General features: G+C 43.7%; 3 protein-coding genes across 3 annotated transcripts in view; 1 reads left to right on the top strand and 2 right to left on the bottom strand.

Moving 5' to 3' along the window:
* Positions 1 to 1,140: 1,140 nt before the first annotated feature.
* Positions 1,141 to 3,791, top strand: LOC307233308 (uncharacterized protein). Its single transcript, XM_080004626.1, has 6 exons — positions 1,141 to 1,335; positions 2,348 to 2,490; positions 2,588 to 2,655; positions 2,783 to 2,911; positions 3,033 to 3,128; positions 3,222 to 3,791. Exons 1-6 carry the CDS (start codon positions 1,225 to 1,227, stop codon positions 3,338 to 3,340), a joined length of 666 nt encoding a protein of 221 aa, XP_079860752.1. The 5' UTR covers positions 1,141 to 1,224; the 3' UTR covers positions 3,341 to 3,791.
* A 1,073-nt stretch (positions 3,792 to 4,864) lies between these two features.
* Positions 4,865 to 8,151, bottom strand: f2r (coagulation factor II (thrombin) receptor). The gene is made up of 2 exons (XM_080004504.1): positions 8,050 to 8,151; positions 4,865 to 7,632 (listed from the first exon to the last, which is right to left on the bottom strand). Exons 1-2 carry the CDS (start codon positions 8,114 to 8,116, stop codon positions 6,428 to 6,430), a joined length of 1,272 nt encoding a protein of 423 aa, XP_079860630.1. The 5' UTR covers positions 8,117 to 8,151; the 3' UTR covers positions 4,865 to 6,427.
* A 199-nt stretch (positions 8,152 to 8,350) lies between these two features.
* iqgap2 (IQ motif containing GTPase activating protein 2) overlaps positions 8,351 to 25,410 on the bottom strand; it is a 44,651-nt gene continuing 27,591 nt past the window's right edge. Inside the window, exons 20-38 of the mRNA XM_080004443.1 lie at positions 23,231 to 23,314; positions 23,003 to 23,074; positions 22,236 to 22,305; positions 19,896 to 20,104; positions 19,655 to 19,807; positions 19,052 to 19,215; positions 18,698 to 18,922; positions 17,277 to 17,417; positions 16,525 to 16,609; positions 16,040 to 16,272; positions 14,730 to 14,862; positions 12,737 to 12,839; positions 12,238 to 12,379; positions 11,297 to 11,384; positions 10,987 to 11,199; positions 10,715 to 10,875; positions 10,448 to 10,579; positions 9,286 to 9,394; positions 8,351 to 9,032 (exon numbers count right to left, since the gene is read on the bottom strand). Coding sequence (XP_079860569.1) covers positions 8,919 to 9,032; positions 9,286 to 9,394; positions 10,448 to 10,579; positions 10,715 to 10,875; positions 10,987 to 11,199; positions 11,297 to 11,384; positions 12,238 to 12,379; positions 12,737 to 12,839; positions 14,730 to 14,862; positions 16,040 to 16,272; positions 16,525 to 16,609; positions 17,277 to 17,417; positions 18,698 to 18,922; positions 19,052 to 19,215; positions 19,655 to 19,807; positions 19,896 to 20,104; positions 22,236 to 22,305; positions 23,003 to 23,074; positions 23,231 to 23,314 — 2,631 coding nt within the window. The 3' untranslated portion in view covers positions 8,351 to 8,918. The remainder of the gene's footprint in view (positions 9,033 to 9,285; positions 9,395 to 10,447; positions 10,580 to 10,714; positions 10,876 to 10,986; positions 11,200 to 11,296; positions 11,385 to 12,237; positions 12,380 to 12,736; positions 12,840 to 14,729; positions 14,863 to 16,039; positions 16,273 to 16,524; positions 16,610 to 17,276; positions 17,418 to 18,697; positions 18,923 to 19,051; positions 19,216 to 19,654; positions 19,808 to 19,895; positions 20,105 to 22,235; positions 22,306 to 23,002; positions 23,075 to 23,230; positions 23,315 to 25,410) is intronic.

Below are 25,410 nucleotides of genomic sequence, written 5' to 3'. Positions count from 1 at the left end.
TCTTGGGGAGTCCAGCTGTGAAAGGAACACTTTGGTACAAATAACAAAGTCCACGATCGGCTGGGGCGGTTTTGAAGGATCCCATGACATGGAGTCCATGTTTTCCTTTATCATTCCTAACATCACATCAACATCACTGAGTCTGAAAAAAAACAAAAAAAAAACACACAGAGGATCAATTGAACCGGATTCTTTTCTTTTTCTCTCATCGATTCCGCTGACACTCTTCCCACCGAGGTAACGGAAGATAAGCCGACGACAGGCTCCAAGCAAAGAGGAAATCCATTCCACTCACGGCTTACGCGCAGCAACACATTATAAACAACAACCTGGAAGGGGAATCAGTAAAGTGTAAACAAATTTCGATTGAAGCAACAAACTTGGCGACCACTTTTATTGAGAAACTCACCACACTCGGCTGCAGGTTCTCACTGTGCTTCATGCAGTCCAACGGGGCAAACGCGTACGCCTGAACAAAATGTTCAATCTCCTTCTCGGAAAAAACAATTCACCATATTGTCAGACAATCTTTGTACCGTATGTAATGCTGGTTTATAGTTACACCGCCCCCCCCCCCCCCCAAGGTAAGAGGCTAGAAACAGCAAGTAGCGACGCTTCCGCCTGGCAAACTTGTAAGATGCTGTTTTTCCTGTGTGGGTGTGTTTTTCTGAAGTAAATTAATGGTTCTTCTACTGTATAAGCCTGCGCCAAAAATGGATAAATAAATAAAATCCGCTCAGGTGTCTCACTCAGAGGTCAGTGAGTGAAAGCAATGACTTGGTCATCACTGAACTGAACAGCCTGGATGATGGATCTGGTGAAGGGGGAGGGGGATTATGTGTCTATTTCCAGTGTTTCTCCCTCGGGCGTGGGTGTGTGTCCATGTCGCGGAGTATTCGCACGCTGACAGGGGCGTCTTGTTGTTCTGAACAGACTGTGCCAGTGATACGTAAGAGGAAGAGAAGAGAAAGGAACCCAAGCGTGGAGGCCGCTGTTATGCAACACACTGGAGGCGTGTGTGTGTGTGTGTGTGTGTAACAGTGTGTGCTTGTGTGAGTACAAGTTTGTGTGTGTGTGTGTGTGTGTGTGTGTGAGACAGAAAGCTTGATTGTGCGTGTGTGTGCGTGTGTGTGTGTGGGGCCCGGCCCACTGTGACGTAGCCCCTCCTGTGGAGCGTCTCATCCTCTCTGCTCTGGCTCAGTGTCTCTCCCTCAGAGTGGGAACATGGCTGCTGCTCTGGCCCTCACTCTGCTGGCCCTCGCCTCCCTCGGCGCCGCCTCCGACCCGGACTGCGAGCAGCTCATCAAGCCGCTGGTTCTGGACAGCCACAGCCCTGTGAGTACCAGCCGCGCCCTGCGATGGGGGCTGCCACCTGACCGAAGATGATGCATTTAAATGCATTAAAAGGTTGAGTTTTAATGCATCTGAATGCGTTCTAAATGCATTTTTTTTTTTTTAATGCATTTCCGGGCTCTACAGGGTTTAGGCCAGAAGCTTTTGACTTAAATTCAATTATTAATGAAGTAATTTGTTTTCATTTTTGGATTGCATGGAAGCATTGCGTGCTGTGAGGGAACACGATGGGAAACTGTCTTACGAAAGAACGACATGGGTGGAGAATCCGGGTTCAGAATGTAAAAACGCCCCACGTCGGGATTTGAAGTCAACCATGTTGTTGCCGATCAGCTTCGACCCAGAGGTCCCGCCACTGCGCCTCGTGGAATCAGGCTGGAGCGACAACACGGAAGAGCTTTTACTGTACCTCCTGAACCCGGGATTTTCCACCTCTGTCTGCGCTGGATTGTTGGATCTGAGCCAATATCACAGCTTCAGAGTTTGAGAGAGACATGTTACTTTAGATCTATCAATTATAGGATTGCTCACCGGTGATTCATTAGGTCATACATTTTTTTGTAAATTGTAATCATCATATCCATGAGCGTTCATCTACAGAATCAAATATAAAAATAATAAGGTTTGAGCAGGTTTCTTACTTTTAATACTTGAAGTACATTTACAGTAAGAGCAAATACATATATGTGCACCTAATATATATTTACTTAAGTAGAAATGTGGTATTTTCACATTTTTGTCCGGTATGTACTGGAACGAGGAGTTGCTCGGGGAAACTGAGGCGGTTGGGTTTCTTGAACTAACAAGAGACTTTACAAAACGACTTTATCTGACTTTGTTAAAAGAAGACGTACACAAGTCTACATGCATGATTTAACTGTATAATGATACACCCTCGTGGTTTCTCCCAGTGACGCTAACAAGCTCATGATGAAATCTTTTGACAACAAGAGTTGTCGCCGAACAGTCGTCTCTGCTCTTGTGACTGCGGCAGATCTACGGCAAGTGGGTGTTCCACGTGGGGTCGTGGGACCAGCGCGGCCTGATGAGCGACCTGGCGTCGGTGAAGAGCTCCTGGGTGGAGCTGTCCGCTTCCTCCGACACGGGAGTCATGACCATCTACTGGGCCGACCGCCTGTGAGGACGCGACCGGCGCGTGACCGCGCATCGCGAACGAACACCATCCGCTTACTCGTGCGCGGCAAAATGTGACGCCGTTCTCTTTCCTCTGCAGAAATGACGCGCGATGTCTGCAAGGAATTGCCAACGCCACCATCACGGGAATGACCAGCCACACCACGTGTACGTACCCGGGTTTCCTTTCGGGCTCGACATTGGACTTTGCGAGGTGTCTGAGGCAAGGGTGAGTGGAATCAGACGCATCTACACGCACGGAAGATGTTGAGGATGTTAAATGTGTGTTTCGCAGTTAATATCAACGGTCACACCTCGTACCACGACGGCAAGTACTACGAGACCTGCCCCGACTGCCTGCTCTCCGAGGACACCACGCTCCTCCCCGACGGCAAAACGAAGGGCCGGTACCTCTTCCTCTTCAGTGAGTTTCTGTTGGAACTTGATCCGTGCTCTCTTGTATCGCGTCGCGGGACGTTCTACCCGTCGACATTATACTGACACCTGGTTCACTCACTTCCTTCCTTCGCTGTGTCGGAAAACAGCGAGGACCGGAAGACTGGATGCCTCGGAGCTGGAGAGGTTCAAGAACCAGAGGCAGTGTCTCAACTTCCTCCCCGAATACCACTACGGAGGAACAGGTGAGGGGGCGGAAGTCACAGCTAAGCGGATTGATCCCTGTTCTTTGATGTATCAAAAGGTCATTTCTTCATCCACCTCACTTCCTGTTCTAGACTTGTGCGCAGACGAAAGGGAGGCGGCGAAGCCGGCTGAGAAGACAGAGGAGGCGGAGGATCCTATGACTGCCGAGCCCGTGACGCGAGGTCCAACCAGAGCCACCGACCTTGAATAGCGCCTACACGTCGCAGCGTACCCTTTTAACAGTCCAGCCATGCATAACACATAGTGATAATAGTGATCGCATGCTCTAGATGCACTAGGACCTGTTGGAAGCACGAGTACACTTAGTGAATTTTGAAATAGCCGGCAGCTTTGTGTTGTTCAGCCGGAGAGCGCCGCAGGAAAAGTGTGTGTTGTTCGGTTTGTGTTGCATTGGAGCGGTAGGTCTGCTGATAGATGGATGAGAGGCATCAACGTGTCAATAGTGGCGGCATTTCTATAAGAAAAATGGTCCAAGAAATTGATGAACTTGACTTGACTTTATGGTTAATAGATGTTTTACATTAAAGGTACACTGGATATGCTGATACACTGTTGTGCGTTTCATAGTGCTGCCGTCTCAGTCTTGTTTGTATGTTGTAACACTTGCGTTGCCGCTTTCAATAAAAAAAATTGTAACGGTGGCTCACGCCTTTGGGTCGTCGCTCTTCAAGTGCCTTAAAGTAGTGGGAACCAAAGATTGTTGTTTGGTAAGATCTACAGCGATAATACAAAGAGGAGCTCAATCCTTGAAATGCTCCCCTAATCTAACCACAAGGCGGTTCCCACACTCACACAAAGCAGCCTTCACTTCCACAGAAATAAACCTCTCTTCAGGTCACTTAGCGCCTAAAGATGTGGCGCGATGCCCGACTTCTTCCACGGGCGAGAGCCCAGGACCGCGGATGCCAAAGCCAGATTTCTGTGGCGGCCATTTAACTCGGGGTGAAAGAAATCTGCATGGGTCGGCGCGGCCATTGAAAGGTTTCTTTCAAAGGCTCCGGGGGGAATCTCCTCCTCTTCCCGATTTGTACTTGCACACAACGACTTTCCGTGCGGAATCTCCCCCATCGCCGACAGTCGGCCGGTTCCGTCGCAGCTCCGGGTTCCTCGGCTCAGTTTCTCTCCCGCTCAAGATGGCCGTGCGCGCCGTTCTGTTACTCCTGACCGTCTCCTCGCTGGGCGCCGCCTCTGCACCGGACTGCAAGGACTTGGTCAAACCTTTCATTCCCGAGGACGCCAACCAGGTTAGTTCTGCTCTTCAGCAAATGTTCCACCACTGACTTGGAAGGTCTGTCGCCCGACCACTTCCAACTGGACCTCTACCGGTTTAGCTTTTGCAGACTTGTGTGATAACAAGAAAGAAACATTTGATTGTTGATTTTGCCTCGACGTGAAGGTGTTTGGAAAATGGATGTATGTGATGGGATCTGGTGACCCCAAGCCGTACCACACGGCGCTGGAGTCCCTAAAAAGCTCCTGGATAGAGCTGTCTCCCACCTCCGACAGTCAAATCGTCACTTTGCGATGGGGGGATCACTGCTTGTAAGTCTTGCCATTAAGTGTATTAAACAAGAGGACTAACAAGTCATTAAACAGCACATTAGGAAACAATTATGAATGCCTTTCCCAAATCCACAATGGTATAAGACACTTAAAACTCAATAAGCGATGCCATGTTTTTGATGGAATTTATTTATGCCAATTTGTGCTTCTCAGTAATCGATGCATCTACGGGGAGGCAAATGCAACGGTCCTGGGAGTTGCGACCACATTTCGCAGTAAGTGACAGATATTTTCACGCATTTATTTTTTGAACTGGCAACAATGGAAATAGAGAGGAAAACAGACTGATACAATTTGTTGTGTGCCCTGCAAAGAAAACCTGTCGGAGCACAAAGGGCACATCCTGCAGACCTGCTCCGACTGCCTGCTCTGGACGGACACCTTCCGCAACGAGGACGTCACTGGGCGGTACATCATGCAGTTCAGTAAGTTTGGCACTTTGTTAAAATATTCAAAAGCGTTGAGTGAAGTAGTGAATGTTCTCATCGCTCATTCATCTGCATCCGTCCCATTTCCAGCCCGGACGGGAAAAATCGACCCCAAAGACGTTGAAACCATCAAGAAACAGGCGGAATGTCTGAACTTCCCGGAAGATTTCCACAGCTATGACGGGAAAACGGGTCAGTTGTGAGATCTTCCCCTCCTCCCCCTGGTCCTACGTGTTGCACCTTATTTATCACCGTCGGTGCGGTGCACCACGGTAGTTCCACCAGCAAACACAAGAGGGTGAGCTTGTAGTGAAATCCCACAACACACTTCCTCACATACAGTAGAACCAAGCCGTGCATGTTGTACAGTGTGTAGTCAGGAAATACCACTGGAACAAACATCCTGCGATCCCCTCAGGACCGACCCGGTGAGTTACAAAACCCATTCAAAGGGAAGCTTGTCTTCGAGTCGTCCCTCACTTTTTGAAACCTTTTTCCCCAGAGCTGTGCCAAGACAACCAGGAGAACAAGGAGTAAAACAAGAGAGGCTGAAGTGTCAAGAGAAAATTCATTTAGGTCTGTTCGGCGTGAATCATCCACCCCATCAGAATGAACCATGCTATATTATATGTTCCAGTATCATACATTTACTGCTTGTTGAGGCTAAATTAACAAATTAACAGTCAATAAAAGACAGCAGATAAGTTGCATATATTGCTCATATACTTCTTTGTTGAATTTAACACAATATGACATTTTCAGAAAGCTGGTTGCAATGTGATCTTGAAATATCCACTAACTTGTATGACAGTGTTTTAATAAATGTGTGAAGAGCAAAGCCACGAGTCAAACTGAAGCTTTCCGTAAACAAAGTTTTTAAAGAATAATAACGGAGTTTACTTGTGAGTGCAATAACTCCAGCACAACCAGGCACTGGACCATCATGGAATCCCTCCTGCATTAAAGCAGCAAAGTTTTCAAAAGGTATGGGGGAAGGAGCGTTGGCGTAACTAGTTCCTATTGCTGACGCAAGCCTGTTCCTTCGAAGCCATTCAAACGCAGGTTGGCTCTGGTGTCTGAAGAGGAGCCACGGAGCTCTCTCTCTTTTTTTTGGAGGAAGTAGAAAGACTGCGCTCTAGTGACAGCATTTTAGAAAACAATCTGTACAGTCAAAGCCGTGCTTCCGAGAGCGGGTAAACGAAGCAGGTAATTAAGAAAAGAGTTTGGGTGGAGCCTATCTTTAATGTCCGCCCTTGCTCTTGGCTCGGCGCCCCGTTCCCATTTCTTCACGCCACCAGCTTCCTGTACTGGCTCTCCAGGGCGTCTTGTAAGCTCTCCATCCTGCCAGACTTGGTGCTCTCTGTTCGCTCGCTGGTGCTCGAAGTCTCTGAGCCGCCGCGCAGCAGGCGTTTGCGGTTCAGCAGCGCCACCACCTGCCTTTGGCACTGGGACGAGCCAAAGTAGTAGATGAGGGGATCCAAGCAGCAGCTGACGGTGCAGACGCACACGGAGAGCAGGTAGGCCTGGTAGGAACTGTCCCCATTTCTGTGGCCCAGCTGCACATAGTGGACAATCAGGATGATGTTGGTCGGGGTGAAGCAGACCACAAACACCACCAGAACAGCCACAGCCATCATCATGGCCCGGCTCTTCTTGGAGCTGTTCTCGACATTGGCCACGGCCAGAGCCTGTATGATGCGCACGTAGCAGACGGCGGTGAAGATGAGCGGAATGAAAAAGAAGATGGAGGAATAGATGGGGAAGAAGTACAGGTAGTAGACCTGCAGCTTGTGCACGTTCTGCACGTCATGGCAAGTGGTGATGCCCAGATCTGGCAGGTGGATGGTCTGACCAGAGGCGAGCAGCGGAGTGACGCCGCCCAGCGCCAGCAGCCACATGGCGGCGCACACGGCGCGGGCCATGCGGGGGGTCCGCCACGTCAGGGAGTCCATGGGGTAAACCACGGCCAGGAAGCGGTCGATGCTGATGCACGTCACAAGGAGGACGGAGCAGTACATGTTGCAGTAGAAGGCCGCCGTCACCACCCTGCACATGAAGGAGCCGTAGATCCAGTTGTTGCCGTGGTAATGGTAGGAGATCTTGAAGGGCAGCAGAAGGACAAACAGCAGGTCGGCGCAGGCGAGGTTCAGCATGTAGATCACCGCCGGCTTCCTGGGACGCATCCGCCGCACGAACATCACCACGGCGCCGAGGTTGAGGGGCACGCTGATGATGAAAACCAAAGTGTAAACGGTGGGCACAAAAACAGTTGCCAGGCGACCCTGGAGGAAGCCATTGGCCTCCGCAGAGACTCGATAGTGAAGGCCTTTCTTGGCAGGGTGGTGTGGGTGATGGTGCTTTTTCTCCGGCTCCACCTCCGAGCCGGAGCCTCCGTCTTCATTCTCCAGCACAGAGAGATCAAGGTAGTCGCTGGGCTCTTCCGTCTCCGACACAATGTGAGCGGCGAAAGTCCTCAGGAAGGGGCCTGAGGCTGCAGGCAGAAAGGAGGGGTCAGTTTAGAAAAAAGGAAAGAGAAAACAACCGTTTCGACATTTTGAAGGATGTGTGTGTATTTCTGTGGCTATGCGGTGACATGGCTATAAACACATGAAGTCGCAACAAATGCAACGAATGTACATTGTCAAACTGCGGCCGTAGATAACGATAAAGATAAAATAGGACACAGATAAACCATAAGAAATACACAAATATAGATAAGATATAAAATATTGATATAATAGGTAAGAAATTGATGACAATTAAAGATTTATGGAAATATGGGGGGGAAAAAAATAAAAAGCATTTCATTTCAGTCAAACATTAAGGATGAACAACCGTCAAAATTAAGTAACACAATAACACTGTACGCGATAGGAAATGTAGAAAGTCTTAATTAAGCAAAACCTACCATTCTTGTGAATGAACGCCGACGTCTGAAGAGATAATAATGCAAAGACCAGGCCCCAGCGCAACATGTTTATCAACCTAAGAACAACCTCAAATGTGTTGAAAATATGTGGACACCTCGGTGGAGTCGAGTGTTCTGCCAGAAACGCAGTCAAACTGCAGTATGACACTCCGCCTTCTCCCTCCCCAGGAAGATGCAACATTTCCCTTCTCATAAATGAAGGGCAGGCAAAAAACAGAGATTATAGAGGTCTTTGGGGAAAAAAGAAAAAGGCAAGACAAAAAGTAGACATTTGTAATTTATTAAGCTCCTCAAGAAAGAGTTTATATTATAGCATTTCATTTGTGTATTATTTGATAGCACATCTTTAAAAAACAATTCCATTTTCCATTTTTCAACAGTTACCATTTCTTATACATGTTCTGAATTAAAAGGCACTGATGAATTAATGCACGTTCCAAAGTCCAGTTCCACACTGTTACAGCACTGCCACCAATCAGATTCCAGCTTCTTTATACAACAAGACAATGTGTTTCCAAATATTTGGAATATATTTAATTAATATACAACATATAAAACAAATTCCGTTAGGATTTCTTTAAAATATATTCCATTTACAAGCACCTTGTGGGAACAAAAAATATGTAATTAGACAAAACAATAGAAGTTTCTTTTTGGTTTTGGGTGATTAATCCACAGTGGCCTTCAAAGTCTGACAGGTTGTTTTTTTTTTTGTTTTTTTGTTTATCAAGTGGAAAGGTGAAACATAACACAGCATTTTGGTTTTTCCATAAATTCCGATCCCGTCAGAAGGCACAATCAAACTCCTCTCGCTTTTTATTTTAAATGACTGTCTCAGTGGTCGCCCCTCACTTTCCGTAGAACTTCCTGTTGAGGAGGAAGATGAGGAGGTTGACGTTTACTTTGGCCTTGTCGAACATCTTCATCACGGCCACGCCCTCGTATTGCAGCTGAAGAAGGTCCTGGAAAACACATGAAGACTATTAAATATTATATAATATTATTTATATATACTATTAATGACTCTTTCATTTATTGTTTAGTTAACCTTTTTTATTTACTTGAATATTAAAAAAACAACACTAAAATAACTTTTTATTTTCACACTTCTGCCATTGGCCAGGCAAAAATTATTATTATTATTTTTTTTTAACCGTATTAAAGATGCCACTGTTTTTTTTTTTTTTTTGTTTTTTGTTTTTTTTAATTCTTTACCTGGAAATGAAGCTGGACCTTTTCCATCTCAACTCCCATAAACTTGGCCTTCACCTCAAAATCTCCAACTTCCTCACTGGGTGAGATGTCAAACATGACGTTTTTGAACCTGGTGGGTGGAAACAAGCATTCAACAGTTATCTACGAAATCTTTGTTTATCATAGGACAGCAACATGACAGCGGCAGGAGACTCGACTGACCGAACACAAACTATTTGGAGAGAGCTCACAGAAACAAACAAAACCCCAAAAAAAATAATCCAACCTGGCGGTGCCACTAATGGTAGTTTTCCTTCCTCACAGAGACAACAGCTGCGTCAGCTGAAACCACTGATCAAACATCAAAGTTCCCAGAAGCGTTGCAGGGGCGCCAACAGGCATCCCGTCCTGCCTTTCCTGCATCCATAAAACCCTTTCCCAGGAGGAGCTTGTGCCCTGGCACACACCTAGACTGGTCCCGTGTTGGAAACTGTCCATTATATGTGAAGAGACGTCTACATGACCAGTAATAAAGCCTGTGTGTTTTAATGTACAGTACCGGAGAGTTACGTGGCAGGAAAAAAAAACATTTTAAGGCGTTCCAGGTTCAGGAAGACAAGTCAAGTGAGAGCCACAAGTGATTAAACAATGACATTCATCATGATAAATACTTGAAATTGACCTTGATATCAACATTTAATTGAGATTGATAACTGGGGAGCCATTTCTTAAATTTCTCTAATATTTGGAGAAGTGGCAACACAAAACCTAATCAATTTGGGGGCCTGGAGCTGATCTCTCCCCACCAACCAACCATGTTTGTCCATGCAAAGAGAGGAGGAAAATGATTATTAAATAATATATTATTAAATGAAGCCTACAAACATGTGTTGAAAGAAAACCCAAGTGGCCGACAACAGCTCCTAACGGTAGCGTTAATACTGCCTGATATTCATTTTTCAATTGAACTTTTAGATCTTGTGTGTGCAAATTTCATATCTGGACCATGATAAATAAAATGGGCTATATTGCATGGGATGGACACCTTACGGTGTATATCTCAATAATCTTCAAAATAACCCCTTCTCTAAAAGCAGGAAAGGACTTTTTCGATAGCACTTTCATTGTGACAGCATTTTCATCCATATCGCTGGTCGTCGCCATCCCTCCCAGTGAGACTCACTGGTTGGTCTGCAGCCCCTCGATCTCCAGGATCACTCCCTTCTCGTGCAGCCGCGCCGCCGTGTATTTCAGAGACTGTTGCTTCCACTTCTTACTGCCCCGCTCCTCTCCTTTGATGGACCTGCGTGAGTTCCTGCGCACACGCACACACACACACACACACACACACACACACACACACACACACACACACACACACACACACACGTCAGAACAGAAAAGTACAAAATAGCGGGCCTACTCTGTGGGTAAGTAGGCAGGGACTCACTTCCTGTTGAGGTTGTCCAGGCAGGTCTTGATGTAGGTGTCGTAGTAGTTCATCTGGTCCACGAAGAACGTCGCCTTGGAGTTGAGCGCCGCCAGCGTCTGCTGCAGTTTCACCAGCTCCGCCTTCCGTCTCTGGCGGTAGCGTCTCTGGTAGCGAATGTCCTGAGAGGCAAACGGAGAAACGGGGGGGGGGGGGGGGGGGTTAGGTGAGGAGAAGCGACCGGAGAAGCCGTGGCCGAGGTCGAAGCTTAAAACCGTTTAAAGGGTTCTCGCCTTTGAGATGTCGTTGATGACGTCCTGGAATTTGTTGTCGGCGGCGACGACGCCCGCCTGCTCCAGGGTGCGAAGGTTCCTGAGGATCTTCCTCTTCTTCTGCTCCAGGGGAAGCCGGCCGTCCTCCAGCGCCGCCTGGTGGCTCTTCAGGCCTTCGGGAATTTGGGCGTCCTGGGCCGTACGGCGCTCTACCACCTTGGCGTGCTCACACTCCTTCAAACGTTTAGAACATGGGGACTTTGCACTTGACTTTGAGCCTCAGTACGTATGGATGGAGAAATGTTCGAATATCATCAAGTTGTGATCTCACCTGTACGTCGGTGGCAGGAGTCTCCAGAGTCTTGGGCAGAGTGTCACCGGGCTGGACCCGAACCACATCAATGATCAGCTTCTTTGTCCTGAGAGGAAATAAAACAGCTCTGGTTGTGGAGGAAATGTATTATTTCCAAAACAAAAGAGGAACAAAGCTATCGTATACAAATGTATTCATTCATTTTTACAAATTCAGGTTTTTTTTGTCAGCTGTGAACAAACTTGCATCAAACATTGAAGGCTTTATTTAGTAGCTTCCATCACTTTTTTAAATAATATAAAAGTCATAACTTTTATGACTTTTAGCATTTATAAAGTACAAGCCTGCAAGTTAAGACTTCAAATATTGGTGATTGCATTGTTTACATTAAAACTGTTCATAACTGTAAAAAAAAAACTAAAACAAAAACATCCCATGTTAAATATAACCCCAAAAAAAACCCCATTTCTGTTAATGTTACCACTTTCTTTGAAATTTGGGTTTTACTGTAAATTAATAGTAATCACCAAACCTGTGAGCTACTCATGAAACATTTTCAAAAATAGCCACAACGTGTTGACATCAGACTTCAGGCTTTGACAAACATTTCATCACTGAAAAGACAAGTGTCATCAACGGCGAAATTAGGCAAATTCCACTTAAAAACGACCAGAAAGAAAACGTTCCAAGTAGTCCCATCGCTATAGCAAAGATATGCCTGACAACCGACGCTCTTCCTGCTAAACAGGAAATAGATAAAAGAGAAAGGAAGACAACCACCATGTGCCACTTGGTGATGTCGCTTAAGAATTTAGGTCTTTAGGAGTCATGCAACAATATAATCTAGTGTTCAGCTGTGGCAGTGTTTCATCTTCTGCCGAAATCGGTCAAACATCAGCGCTTGTGTGGCGTCGCCGATCTTAATAAGTGTGACACAAATCCATCAGAGTGGAACTGACTTTGTCATGAGGCTCTTCATGTTGTTGTCGTCTCCTTCCAGCAGCTCGAACTTGCTGGTCAGCATGAGGGAGATCTCGGTCTTGGCCAGCTGGCTCAGCGTGCTCTCCCTGTTGGGCTCGATGGGGTCCACCGCTCCCTCGCCTGACAATTAGGTAAACATGGAACAGAGGCAGAGAAGTCATGACGCGTCATGAGTTCAAGGATTCAATCGTGAAGTTGGGGATGTTGCAGTGTTTCACTTGCACATCCCTAACGCTTTTCAAACTAAGTATTTTAGCGGCAACAATATCGAGATAAGGTACTTTTTCTTGATTCACTGCATCTGGCTACTGGCTGTGGCTATACACAAACATAAGGTTGCAGGTAGGATCCTACATGGTTCCGCATCTTCAAGAGCCCACAGCTGAAAGTTTTATCTTTTTAAATCGGTGAAGTACAATTTCATATGCATGGACATTATTAGAAAAAAAACAGAACCGAACTATACACTGAGCGTACCGAGCAGAGCCTCCATGTCGGGAGTGTCTCCCAGGTCGTGCAGCAGCTCATGCAGGAGGTCATTCTGGTCGGGAGCGATGGCCGCCAGGTGCTCCATCAGCAGCTGGATACAGAAACAGTAAGGTGTGATGGAGCAGCAAACAACAACAAAAAAAAAAGCTGATGAATATAAAGAGTTTCAAGATCACAGATGAAATGCACAGTTATAAAAAAAAAATCAACGTGAAATAAATTCCTTTGGCTTGTAGCATAAAAACAACACAAAAAGGACATGAAGGATCTGTTGTTCTAAGGATGAGAAACCCATCTGTCAAAAACATCGAGTGCGTCATCTCCATTGTTTGTGCTCCACCGGGTCTAGTGACGAAAAAATGTGTTTGTTTGTCAAATCGCCAGATGTTTCTTAGATGCTGTGAGGATAGTGTCTAAAATTGTATTCAAATTACCATGAAATGTTGTGGAAACTAAGGTAAAGAAAAAAAGATAGAGGGAATAGTAAAAACCCAGTGGACAAAATAATGTTATCATTTATAACAGTTGAAAGATTCAGGAAGTGAGATAAAGAGAAAAAGGTGACGGATATATTTTCTATTTTTCCAGAGGAGACCATGCTCGGTGGCCCGGGCCAAAATAATGTAGCAGCTACAGCAAAGTTCCACACAGAACTTGTGGAAAACATAAAAAGATTGTTAGGGAATGTGTTCATACGTGTGTTCTTTGTTTTTAATGCAGATACGGATTACAAACCCAAATTGAAATAGATACTTTGTAAAAAAACCCAACCCTTATAAATAGACTTCACACATAAGAATGAGGTCATTAAAACATAATTTATAAATAATACATATTTGCCCATTAGAGGGTTTTATGTGTTAAGCACAACACAAGTTATTTTTCTTTACAATTTCACATGGCCGAAATGAATCTTGATGTGTCGACTGTTCAATATTCTATTACAAGCTCTTGAACAAGCTCTACTTAAAACAGACGTGAAACATGGGAAACAATCAATTTTACAGATGACATGTTCTGTCTCTTTTGTCGTGCGAGGCTTTTGTTTTAGTAGAGGCGTAGCCCAACGTCGTACATCATATAATGAGGCCATGACCTGAGAGCAGCACTATGGAAGTTTTGGTATTTGGCGCCTCTACAGTTTCTGAGTGCAATTGCACTTTTGCACCAATGCCATAAAACTTGGTCCAGTGTAATAAAATTATTAATTTTACCGGACAAATTTGAACCTTATCAGTCATGTTTCAATGAGTCCATGTTACAAACACTGATCTAATGTACACCTAGTTTACGGTGCCCTCGCACGGACTTCGCGCTTCAGCGAGCACTTAGTCCACAGCTCCCACAAAACCACGGGGAGGGAGGGCACGGGGTTCGGCCCCCTGCTACCAGTGTAGCTACCAGATGTGCTCGGCCTGACGGATCGGCTCGCGCACACGCGAGTCAGTGGGTGAGACAAACCCTGTGGCACAATGAAAGCGAGGGTCGGCGCGCTGCCGGAAAAAAAAACGGTAAGTACTGAGCCAAACATCAAGGAAGTGACGTAGTGCCGTAAAGCTTTTCCAAAGGTTTCGTAGCCAAACACAGAAGTTACATATTGCAAGAACAGGCGTCCGGGGGGGTGGGTGGTTATGAAAGAGGTGCCATTCTGCTGCCTTTGTTGTGTACTGTTATTATAAAAGGTAAAAAAAGTTACATAGTGTTGCTTTAATAAATAGTCCTTTGTGCAGAATACTGGTACAGACTTTAAGGTACTGACCTAAAACTGCACTTAAAAAACTGATTATAATCAGTCAAAAGTCTACATAACTAAAAACATTCCATTATCCCATCCATAAAGGCAGGAATCAACATTTTATTCCATTATGTTTGATGAGCGTTCTGACATTGTGTGGGTTATTAAAATGATTTTATTGAGCTCTTCAATAAGAGTGTAAATTACAAACTGCTGTGAGATTAAACATGGCACCTCCGTGTTTACCGAGTGGGTGTTGATTATCTCCTCGATGGAGATGTAGATGGTGGGCTTGCTCAGCGTCACCATGTCTGAATATTCGTCCACGTTAAACTTCTCCTCGGGTTCCGGGACATCACAGGCCGCCTGAAAAAACACCCTGAGGAGGAGGAGGAGGAGGAGAGAGTGATCAGGACATCAGGTTAAAACTTAAAACTCCCTTCCTCTCACCCAACAAACCTCCCCCCTTCTCCTCAGTTTACTGGAGTTCAGGAGATTTGCAAGAGTGCTGACGCAGCACTTTCACACAGCGATGTCTTCCTCTCCTCCTCCTCCGCTTCCATGGAGTCAGCGCTTTCCTGAGCTCACTGGGGAAGCGGCTTTATCAGAAAGGACGACTTTATTTATCTCATCCTCTTGCACAGATGGAAAGTTTTTGGAACGTACACAAAGAGGAGTCGCTGAATGAGGATTAGAACGACCAGTGTTCGACTTTGGCCGCGAACCAGAAAAGACTCAAAGGGAGAGAAGTGTTTTCTCCAACTGTTCTATGAGCATTACACAAGTAGGGACTCAACAAAGCTGCTCCAGTGTCCACAGTTCAGATGCATTTAACTCTTGTATCGTCACGTTTATGAGATCTGCCATAGATCAAACATTTTCCGTATTGCTATGGTAGCTCGTCTGTAAAACTAACACTAATTCTTTATAGTGTTTTCACTTTGAATTTGGTCAGAGGATCCAAATGTTTTTTTTTTTGTTGTTTCTTTTGCGACCCTTTAGCCAATATAATTGCTTTTGAATCAAAGCTTTTTGTATTTTATTCCAAGACTATTACCACAGCTACTACATCCAACAAAACTAGGTCGAACCAGGATCATGTTGGCTTTGGAGGCATGTAGGCTTTAAATCTACTAATAAACACTGTTCTTCTACATCCACGTTGAACCAAAGGACGCAAGTCTGTGAGCCATCAAAAAAAAAAAAAAAGCCAATGTAAGTAATTACAATGCATTGTACACACAACACGGCAAACTTTTATGATGGCAACTCAAAGTGGTTCTTAAGTGAACTCCAATTGTCTCACTTCACCACACGCGCGGTTTGGTCCAATCGTTTCTTTGGGATTGATCTTTCGGTATAAACTAAACACATCACACTGCGAGTGCTTGGCTTCTTATGACGTCAGCCATTTCACAGAAAGGATTAATGGGTCGGTGAGAGGTTGATCCCTATTAATCGTTTAGGCACAAACATCCCGAGTTTGATACAAGCCTAGGCAAAAGTGCAAAACACAGCATTGGCCCCTCGGCACTCCTCTGTATTTCTGCTCTTACCTGAACCTCTCGTAGGTCTGGGAGATGTAGGTGTTCATCGGCGTCATGTGAGCGTTCTCGCCCTCGAACAGCTTGTTGGCAGCGGCGTGCTGCAGCATTTTGGCCACGGAGCCAAGGTTTCGGCGCTGGTCCGAGTGCAGCTGACCCCCCGCCGACATGTCGATGATGTCGAAGCCGTCCGGCGCCACGATGGCCGGATTCATGTAGCGGTAGTAAAGCAGGTTCCCCACTATCTGAGGAGAGATTGGATCGAGGGGGGTCTTTTTTTTTAGGGTAGTTGTATATTGTTCGTATACAAGACTGTTTGAGTAGATTTAGCAGGTGTCCACAGTTTGGTTCGTTTCGACCATATTCTCTACGGAGACATTTTCTTCCATCTGATGACAAAACGCATTAAAACCGCATAATGCATAGAACTGAATCAACAATATAATATACAGCAAACAAGGAACAAAAAAGGAACAAAACTTAAAAAGGCAGTGTACCTTCAACAGCTCGTCCTCAGTGGCATCCGGGAACTTTTGGTGGAGGCTGTTCTTCAGACATTTTGCTATGTACCTCATGCCATAACTACATGCAAAACCAAAACAGGATGGGTAGGATGTCAAACACAAAACACATGCAGTCACCAAAAACAACACAGATAATACAGATAATACAAAAAACATGATGATTTGGGGGGAAAAAAAGAGGCTTCATGCAGGGTGCAATCCTGCCCTACATCTTAATTTTTAATTAAACTAAATTACAATGTTTTCCACAAACCAATGAACATTTCAAACACCAGTGCCATCTAGTGGAATTCATTCTCTCAAGAGTATCATCTTTAAACGGTCATTTATCAAACATTCATGAAAATGTATATATTCTTTATATATTATATTTTGAATTGCAAAAGAAATATGCATCAAACCCCCGTGCTGATTACAAAGGGGGGGGGGGGGGGAAACACGCTCTACCCTGTCCATTTAATATCACTGTAAGCACAGAGCCATGGCATTTCAAAAACATCTTGGCTTCTTTCAAGATCATGGTCATTTTACAACACGGTAAGACATTTAGACCCACGGCTTGTCAATTGTTATAGAGACAATATCATAGTAGGTTTCATACTTCATTCAAGAGAGATCAAAAAATACAGCTTATAGACCTCAGCAAAGCGGCTCTAGCATTAGATAATCAGTGACCTCACAGTGAAAGTAAAACCAGTGTAAACTCCATTTAACAGGGAACGTACGGGATGTTGTCCAGCGAGGACACGATGGAAGAGAGGACTTTGTCGGTGGCTGAGCGCAGAGCGAGGCTCGACGCCTCCAGACGGTGGCGAACCTCCTCATGAGACATGGCCTGATCAGGAGTCACCTCGTATGGAAGCTTGCTGAGAGGAGACGAAAGAAAGACACGATGATGAGGTGACGAGGCAACTGCACTGATAATATGTATGATATAATATTTATCACAACATCATATATGTATGTTATAACATTGTCCAATGTATGACATTATATGTATGTTTGTGGGGGCAGTAGCAGGAGGTAGAGCGGGTCGTCTAGTAAGCAGAAGGTTGCTGGTTCGATCCCAGGCTCCTCCTGGTAGCGTGCTGATGTGTCCTTGAGCAAGACACTTAACCCCCTAACTGCTCCCCTCTACATAGCAGCGCACTGCTCCTAGATACATCAGGTACTAGGATGGGTAAATGCAGAGAAATTGCAAATGTCCCCGTTGTGGGACTGATAAGGGTTTATAAATAAATACATTTAAAAAAAGAAAATAAAAAGTATGATATAGTATATAACATTGTCCAATATTTCTAAGATAAATAGACCATACTCATAAGTTAATCAACAAAAAATACCTTTTAGGATGACTAATGAGTCTTGCCTTACTAATTAATTTAAATTTAGAAGATAATGAATAATAATATTAACACAAGAATGTATATGATTGATCAAAAATGTCCGGGATGACTTTTCCTAATACCAGTCCAGGAATTCCTCAATTAAGGTGTTTTTGATGATGTGAACTCAGTGTGTCCCAATAAGTTGAATCAAATATAAACAGATTAAACAATATGTGCAAACTTACAACTAAAAACAAAATATGATCATTTTTGACCATATATAGTACACATCCTATAGGGTTTGCATTTTATAGGGTTGATAAATGGATACAATGAAGATGAAAAGAATAATGAATACTTGGAAGGTTGAAGGTGTTTCGTGAAGTTCTAAGTTATTTAAGAACCATTTGCAACCTTTACGATATATTGCACAGAATACTAAATATATCCCTTGTCTAATTGTTATTAATTTTCTTGTGACTGGCTCTGCTGCTTAGTTTGGGAAGGAAGGGGACATGGTGGACGTGTAGCTCATCTGGACACGTCAACAAGTCGCGGCCATGCTTTACGATTGTGATTTTGATTTTGTTTTGCAGAGTGGGTTTCGGCAATAACATGGGTTTTATCAAATATTACATTTTACCTATAGATCTGAAACCATCAAATATGCAATAATAGAGGAAACCAGAAAGCAGAAAAATAATTCCCCCCCACACTGTGGACTGAAGGACGGTTCCACTCCATTACTATACCCCTGAGTCAAAGTGGAGTGGGAACCCATCTCCCATCCCCCCAGTCCCCACTCGCCTTGCCCTCACCTGGCCTCCCCAGTGGCCGTCTCCAACTGGTTGACCCAGGCCTTGTACACGTCCACAGGGTTGGTGTTGATGCCCAGGCTTTTGTTGTCGAGGATGTCTTTGACCACGGGGGCGAGTAGCTGCCGCAGCGTGTTGTGGCCCCGGGCCCCTCGGTTGAAGCTCACCACCATCTTGATGACAGTGGGGTTCCCTATCACAATGTCCTGGATCTGGTCCACCTTGGACCTGGTTCACATTAAGGAGTCAACATTATGAAAAAATAAATATGAAATGAAAATAACATTAATAAAACATTAATAAAAAATTGGTTCTTAAATCGACAGCATTCTGGTTTGGTGAAATGATTGTCCTCACTTGATCTCCTCGTCCAGGGCGGTCTTGAAGAGCTTGAGCAGCAGATACTCCTCCCTCTGGTTGGAGGCGTAGTTGTACAGCGTGAAGATCACCGTGTCCATGAACTTAGTCGACTTGTTTTGGGGCATCTGGAAAATCAGCTTGGCCAAATACGAAGGATTGGTCTGAGGAAGAAGGAAGGACATTTAACACTTATGTTATATATTTAACAAATATGTTAGCTGTGTCAAAATGCATGTGCATAGAAGACGGCAACAAAGAGTTATTTAGGCTTGATAGAAAGAGGTTCTTCTCCGTTCATTTCCTATGTAACTGAAGGAAGCTGATTGGCGACCATTGTTTGTTCTACGACCATCATAGATTTCAGTTGTGAATCATAATGCACTGAAAAATTGCATTAAATGAAATCCAAAATCTTCTGGAATCTGCGGGTTTGTCTTGTGGTATATCATGGTGATAAACTAGACATGCTTAGTAGCAAATTTAAAGTAGCAGTATATTGTAGGTCCTGAATTGCCCCTCTGGGAGTAATAAAGTGTTACCTTATCTTAATCAAGACACAATTTATGTCTGATACAACCAAGGTATTGTTTATAAATTCACCTGCAGCAGGTAGAAGAGGTGCTGGTATGCCTCCAGCTTCTTTCGTTTGCCTTTACTCAGGCCCTTCAGGCCGACTCGGTCCCCACTGCCCAGATCGTCTTTACTCATCTTATTTTTCTTTGTCTTCATTTTCTTATTGTGGGACACGACATCCTAAACCAAAAGCAAATAAACGGTTAATGGTTAAAGTATGTTTGAACCGACCTATCTTCAGGGTGCAGAGCTGGAGATTTGACGGTACCTGCAGGGTGATCCTGTTCTTCACCAGGAGGCCAATCTTGATGTCCATCAGGTTCAGGTCTTTCTCCATCTGCTGGTTGGAGCGGATCTTGGTGACCACTTCCTCCCGCAGCCGTGTCACTTCCTGTTCCTCCTGCAGGTCCAGGCTGCTCTGCTCCAGCAGGTGGACAAACTTGCGCACCACAGAGAGTGGAGGGTCCTGGGCCCCGGCTGTAAAATAAAAAATTAAAGAGAATGAAAGGAAATACAGATGCAACCACTTCCGTTTTTACCGTTTATAAATGTAGGGCTGTTCCTGACTCAGAATTTTGTCAGTCGAATCAGATTGGGCTGTACAATGAGAAAATTGGACTATTCAGCGGTGGGGGGGGGCTGGCTCTTCCTCTAGGCGAGATAGGTGGCCGCCTAGGGAACCATCCCGAGTAGGGGCAAGGAGAGGAGGCGATTGGGGCTCATTTTGTACACCTGTCTCCCTCTCCCACCAAAGAGGCACGTACCAGCGATGGGACGCCTGCGTTTTTAGTTTAGATGTAGGTCATTTTATTTTACGCCTCCTTATGGAACAAAACGAGTGCATATGGAATGGTATGAAACGAAACCATGTGTAATGGTGACAGTTTCTTCTGTGACTCTCTCCCCGATCACCCCCTCTCCGTGTGTTGTGCGCAGAAAATAATCTGAACAAGTCTACGAGTCGTGTGCCGTTCCTCTGTGCCCGGTCCCCGCACTGTTTTTAGTTGTTTTATTTGGAGGAACGGGGCACGGCTCTCCGCGTCCATGTCCAGTCACGGAGGATTCACACACATAAAAATATATTTATGATTCCTCTTATTTATTATTCCTCATAGAAATGTTATCCCCGTGCATTTTATAAGCTCCTATCAGTTTTATCCTGTTATTGTAATGCACACTGACTGACAAAAAGGAAAAAAAAAAAAAAAAGAAAGAAAAACAAGGGCTCGACGGGTTTCCGACTGATGATTGGATGATTCTCTCTGGGGACAGCCGAACCAAAATGTATATTTTATTACAAACTGTTTCATTGTTGTAATTTGGAACTTAAATCTATTGTATGGGGGGGTTGATGGGGGGACTGTTTCTCTGAGAGAGAGGCGTAAATGCAGAGGAGATTTTTTTTTTTTTTGTGTATTTTGTTTTTTTTTAAAATCTTAATATCAATTGTCAACATTAGAAAAATAACTAACTATAGAAAAATATAGGCCCAAATAATATCTACATTTAAGCAGGCGCCGCTGTGTGCCAGTGGTGAGTATAATGAATATTGGGAAATATTCTTGCCAGTGGAGGCAATAATTTCACTGTTCAGAATGACCCTCTTATTTTGAAATTATTTTATTCACTATTATGTCCTTATTTGACCTAATATGTAAAGTTGAGTTGGCTCTGAGACTAAGAATGTCATTACTGGTGATGATGCTTGCATTGTTATCATGTATTTGACAATATACACTATATTTACTAAACTATATTTATATTGCCCTAGATCGAGTATTCCCATGACAACCAAAGCTATTGAACTTTGGAATTAAAAAAATGTGAATATTAAATTTTGTGTTTAAATTTTTTTTTTTTTTTTCTTTTTTTTTTTTTTTTTTTTAAAGCTGAGCAACATGTTGATTAGATCTCAGAAGCAAATAGACCTGTTCTTATTCATATGACGAAAACAGCTATTGAACCTTGAAAGATGACCTCTGGTCAGGGTTCAAAGGTCTTTATCTCAGGTCAACTGTAAAATGGTTAGCACCATCTGATGGCGACACCCTGCACTTGAATGAATGGGTGTGTTTAGTTGAAACTAAACACACCCTGGGAGGGGACTGCCAGCTGGCTGGGAGCTGCCTGTCAGTTGACTGGAAATCGGCTACCAGCCAAGGGCTAGGAGAGCCTTTTTTAAGTGGCTGCCGCTGTAATAAGGTACTTCAATAAAACAATAAATCAAAAATGCTCATTTAAACAAGAATGTATATAGGAACATGTGTGACTAATACAGCCATATCAACTTTGGGGTTGAGACCCCATGTGGATATGCATACAAAGGTGAGTGCATCTCTCTCTCTCTCTCTCTCTCGTCTCTCTTCTCTCTCTCTCATCTCTCTCTCTCTCTCTCTCTCTCTCTCTCTCTCTCTCTCTCTCTCTCTCTCTCTCTCTTCTCTCGTCTCTCTCTTCTCTCCTCTCTCTCTCTCTACTCTCTCTCTCTCCTCTCTCTCTCTCTCTCTCTCTCTCATATTCACACAAGTTGGACTTGGAAAGAGGGTCAAAAAGTACACAAGGCTAAGACCCGCTGTCCCAATGGGTTAATATAAAGTTTCTCACGACTCACTGAGTGTTCTGTAATCATCTCGAGCTTTGTTGGCCTTCAGGAACGCTTGGATCCTCACTATGTCTTCTTCCTGAGAATATTTGATTCAGAGTACAAGTAGAACAGAACAAGAACAATCTTTAATTGTCACACATACACACACACACCACGCACGCGCGCGCTTTGGATGGTGGCCAGTGAAATGAGGCCTCTGCGTTTAACCCATCCTGGCTTGTCCTTCCTCCGGGGGCACAGCCAGGAGCAGTGGGCAGCATTCGTGGAAGTGCCCGGGGACCTGGTGATGAGTGTCCATTGCTGGTCAGACGATGATGTGTGCATGTTATTGGGGGGGGTCCTTACTGACGTGAGGTGGAGGAAACCCCATGTGAGCACGGGGAGAACATGCAAACTAAAGGGAACCCAGGACCTTCTTGCTGTGAGGCAGCAGTGCAATGCACTGCGCCACCGTGCCACAAGTACTGAGGCAACGAAATGCATTTCTCTGCATTTTACCCATCCTAGTAACTGACGTATCTAGGAGCAGTGGGCTGCCATATAGCGGCGCCCGATGAGAAGTTAGGGGGTTAAGTGTCTTGCTCAAGGACACATTAGCACACTACCAGGCGGAGCTGGGGATCGAACCAGCAATCTTCCGATTACTAGATGACCCGCTCTTCCTCCTGAGTCACTGCCACAGACAACACACATTTCATTTAACAAAACAAAACATCAGGTTTGGACTAGTGACTCCACTGCGTAATTACGTACAAGGAAACCGTGCTACTCACATGGTCTTTGAAATACTGCAACCTCTGATTGTATTGACGCTTCGCTCTCCACATTTTCACCATGGATTGGAGCTGAACAGGACAGAACAAGACACGTCTATAGGCTATTTTTCCCAAATAACTCTCAGATGACTAACACTTAAAATTGGTTTCATCATTTTGGATGGGGCATAACCCTTAAAAATCTAAAGAAGCACAAGGAATTGAATCCTAAATACAATTCCTTACCTTGACAACAGAGCAAACATTGTTCTGCAGCACGTTCATTCTATCTTTATACATCTTCCTTTGTTTATAGCCTTTCCAGCACGCCTGTAAATAAAAAAAGATGTTTAAAACCTTAGTGCTTTGAGTACATTATACTGTATATAATAATTTATATTGCGTATATTTGGCAGTTGTTATTTTTACTAATTTTATATTCTATTTATTTATCATTTCATTCTCAGACTCACTAGACAAATTCCTAGTACATGTGAATGCACCTGGCAAAATACACTGGTTCTGATTCTGAAGTGCTAGGATATCTTACATACACCTAATAGCTTTGAGTAGTCACATTCAGAAAACAGAATAAAACTGGTATTTACCATTACGGAGGTCTGTGTGATGTGTAAATACATATGCCGATTTTATTTGTTACTTTTATACATTACATTTAAATAGACGTGTGCAAGTTTCTTGACATACCGAGTTTATAAATACACTGTTTGACAGAACTGTAGCGTACACAGCCAGAACTGTCATCTCTAAACTCACAAGAGGGGGTAGGAACCCCCTCGCTGAGATCACAGGATCTGTAACACTTTATTGTATTCCCAAACAATAAAGATGCCAATTGGGACGGAACTAAGGCAGACCGGATGACTCTTTTTTTTTGTTGTCTCAGAGACTGAATCAACAGACCCCACTCTATTACCTACTCTCTCCTCACACGCAAACCACATTCCTTTGTTTGATACAAGCCCCACAGAGGATCCTTGTCTTCTCACCTTAATGATTTTGATCTGCAATCTATCCTTGGTGTTTAAGAAGTCTGAATTAAGTCGGTCAGTAATTGAAGTAGCATTATTTCTGCAGGTGTTTCTATGACGAATGATGCGGTAACTATCAGTACTGCAATGTCCATTGTGTGTGGTATAATAGGATTAATTATGATGAGTGTATGCCATTTATAAGCGGTGTTAAAATTATTGAAATGATTTTTAATAGTTTATTACAAATTGTCTTAATTGATAATTAGTCACTAATGTTCTGTTACTGATAGAATGGCTTTGAAAGATGACTGACGTTCAAATTATTTATTTTCATTTTATGTTTGCATGAAAAACATCACAGGAGTTTGTTTCAAAATCATAAATTGGTTTGAACATTAAGGCTTAAGACATTTCACTGCATATATGTATCAAGTATGTACATGTATGTGACAAATAAACCTCTTCAAAATTGATAACCGTTGTGTGAAGCTGTGACTTTTGCGTAACAAAAGGGAAAAAAAACTCTGCCTGCGCCGCCATTTTGAGAGGGAGAGACATCGAAACTCCTCCTCCCCTGGTGAGTGTTTGGATGAAGCTGTTGACCACTGAGTCTTCAGGCTGGCCCTCCTCGAGTTAAGAACTTTCCTTTTATTTGAAGTTTTCCATTTCTTTTCTTTGTTTTTCGCTAAAGTTCGCACACAATTTAAAGTTTATCGAACAAGTCCGCTCCAGCAACCCAGTTGAAGAATTGTGTTTATTAAATTTCTTTTGTATCACTTAACTTTGCGGTTTTTGCAATGTTATATTATTTTCTGGTTTTGTTTTTCGACAATTCCACGACAGATTCAAGCCTAACTGATTAAGTTAGTGTAGTTACATTAATTTGATTTGACGTTCAACCAGAATGAGCGAAACACATGGAAGCCATCGCCATTCAACCCAGAAGTCTGCGGAGAGGACAGGACTGACTGTGAGTTAAAGTGTGTCACCATTTTTAAATCCTGCATTCATTTGTTTATTTTCTTTTTCTCAATTATTTTACTATTATTTAAAATGTTTATATGTTTACTATTATTTCATTTATTCAAGTAGATCAGCATGATAAAATAAATCATTTATTGGATTATTAAAGTAAACGTGGTTACTTTATTATTATTTTTTTACTTGGCCCGTAAATAAGTAATTTAATAGTTTAATAAAGCGTCAAACACTACATAAATTGAGTCCCTTTTTAATGAGTGCAATTTTATGCGATCATAACGCTGCAGAACAGTGTGACCTTGTAATGTTTAACTAAATACATGAACAAATGTTTCACACTGAAAATTATATTTATATTAATATTTTTGGTGAAAATGTATCCATATACATACATCCATATACATATACTTGACAGTTGCTTTCTACAACTATCCTCTTTTCAAAATATTT

Source organism: Zeus faber (assembly GCF_960531495.2).
Source record: "Zeus faber genome assembly, chromosome: 7".
Taxonomy (NCBI): Eukaryota; Metazoa; Chordata; class Actinopteri; order Zeiformes; family Zeidae; genus Zeus; species Zeus faber.
The sequence above is the reverse complement of the archived record's forward strand: the minus strand, read 5'-3'. Positions and strand labels throughout refer to the sequence as shown.

Bases quoted from the DNA above. Each gene is read 5' to 3' on its own strand.
- f2r (XM_080004504.1), bottom strand. From the start codon at position 8,116: ATGTTGCGCTGGGGCCTGGTCTTTGCATTATTATCTCTTCAGACGTCG. The intron at 7,633-8,049 runs GTAGGTTTTGCT...TTCTGCCTGCAG, and splicing joins GGCGTTCATTCACAAGAATG to CCTCAGGCCCCTTCCTGAGG.
- LOC307233308 (XM_080004626.1), top strand. From the start codon at position 1,225: ATGGCTGCTGCTCTGGCCCTCACTCTGCTGGCCCTCGCCTCCCTCGGC. The intron at 1,336-2,347 runs GTGAGTACCAGC...TGACTGCGGCAG, and splicing joins TTCTGGACAGCCACAGCCCT to ATCTACGGCAAGTGGGTGTT. The intron at 3,129-3,221 runs GTGAGGGGGCGG...TTCCTGTTCTAG, and splicing joins ATACCACTACGGAGGAACAG to ACTTGTGCGCAGACGAAAGG.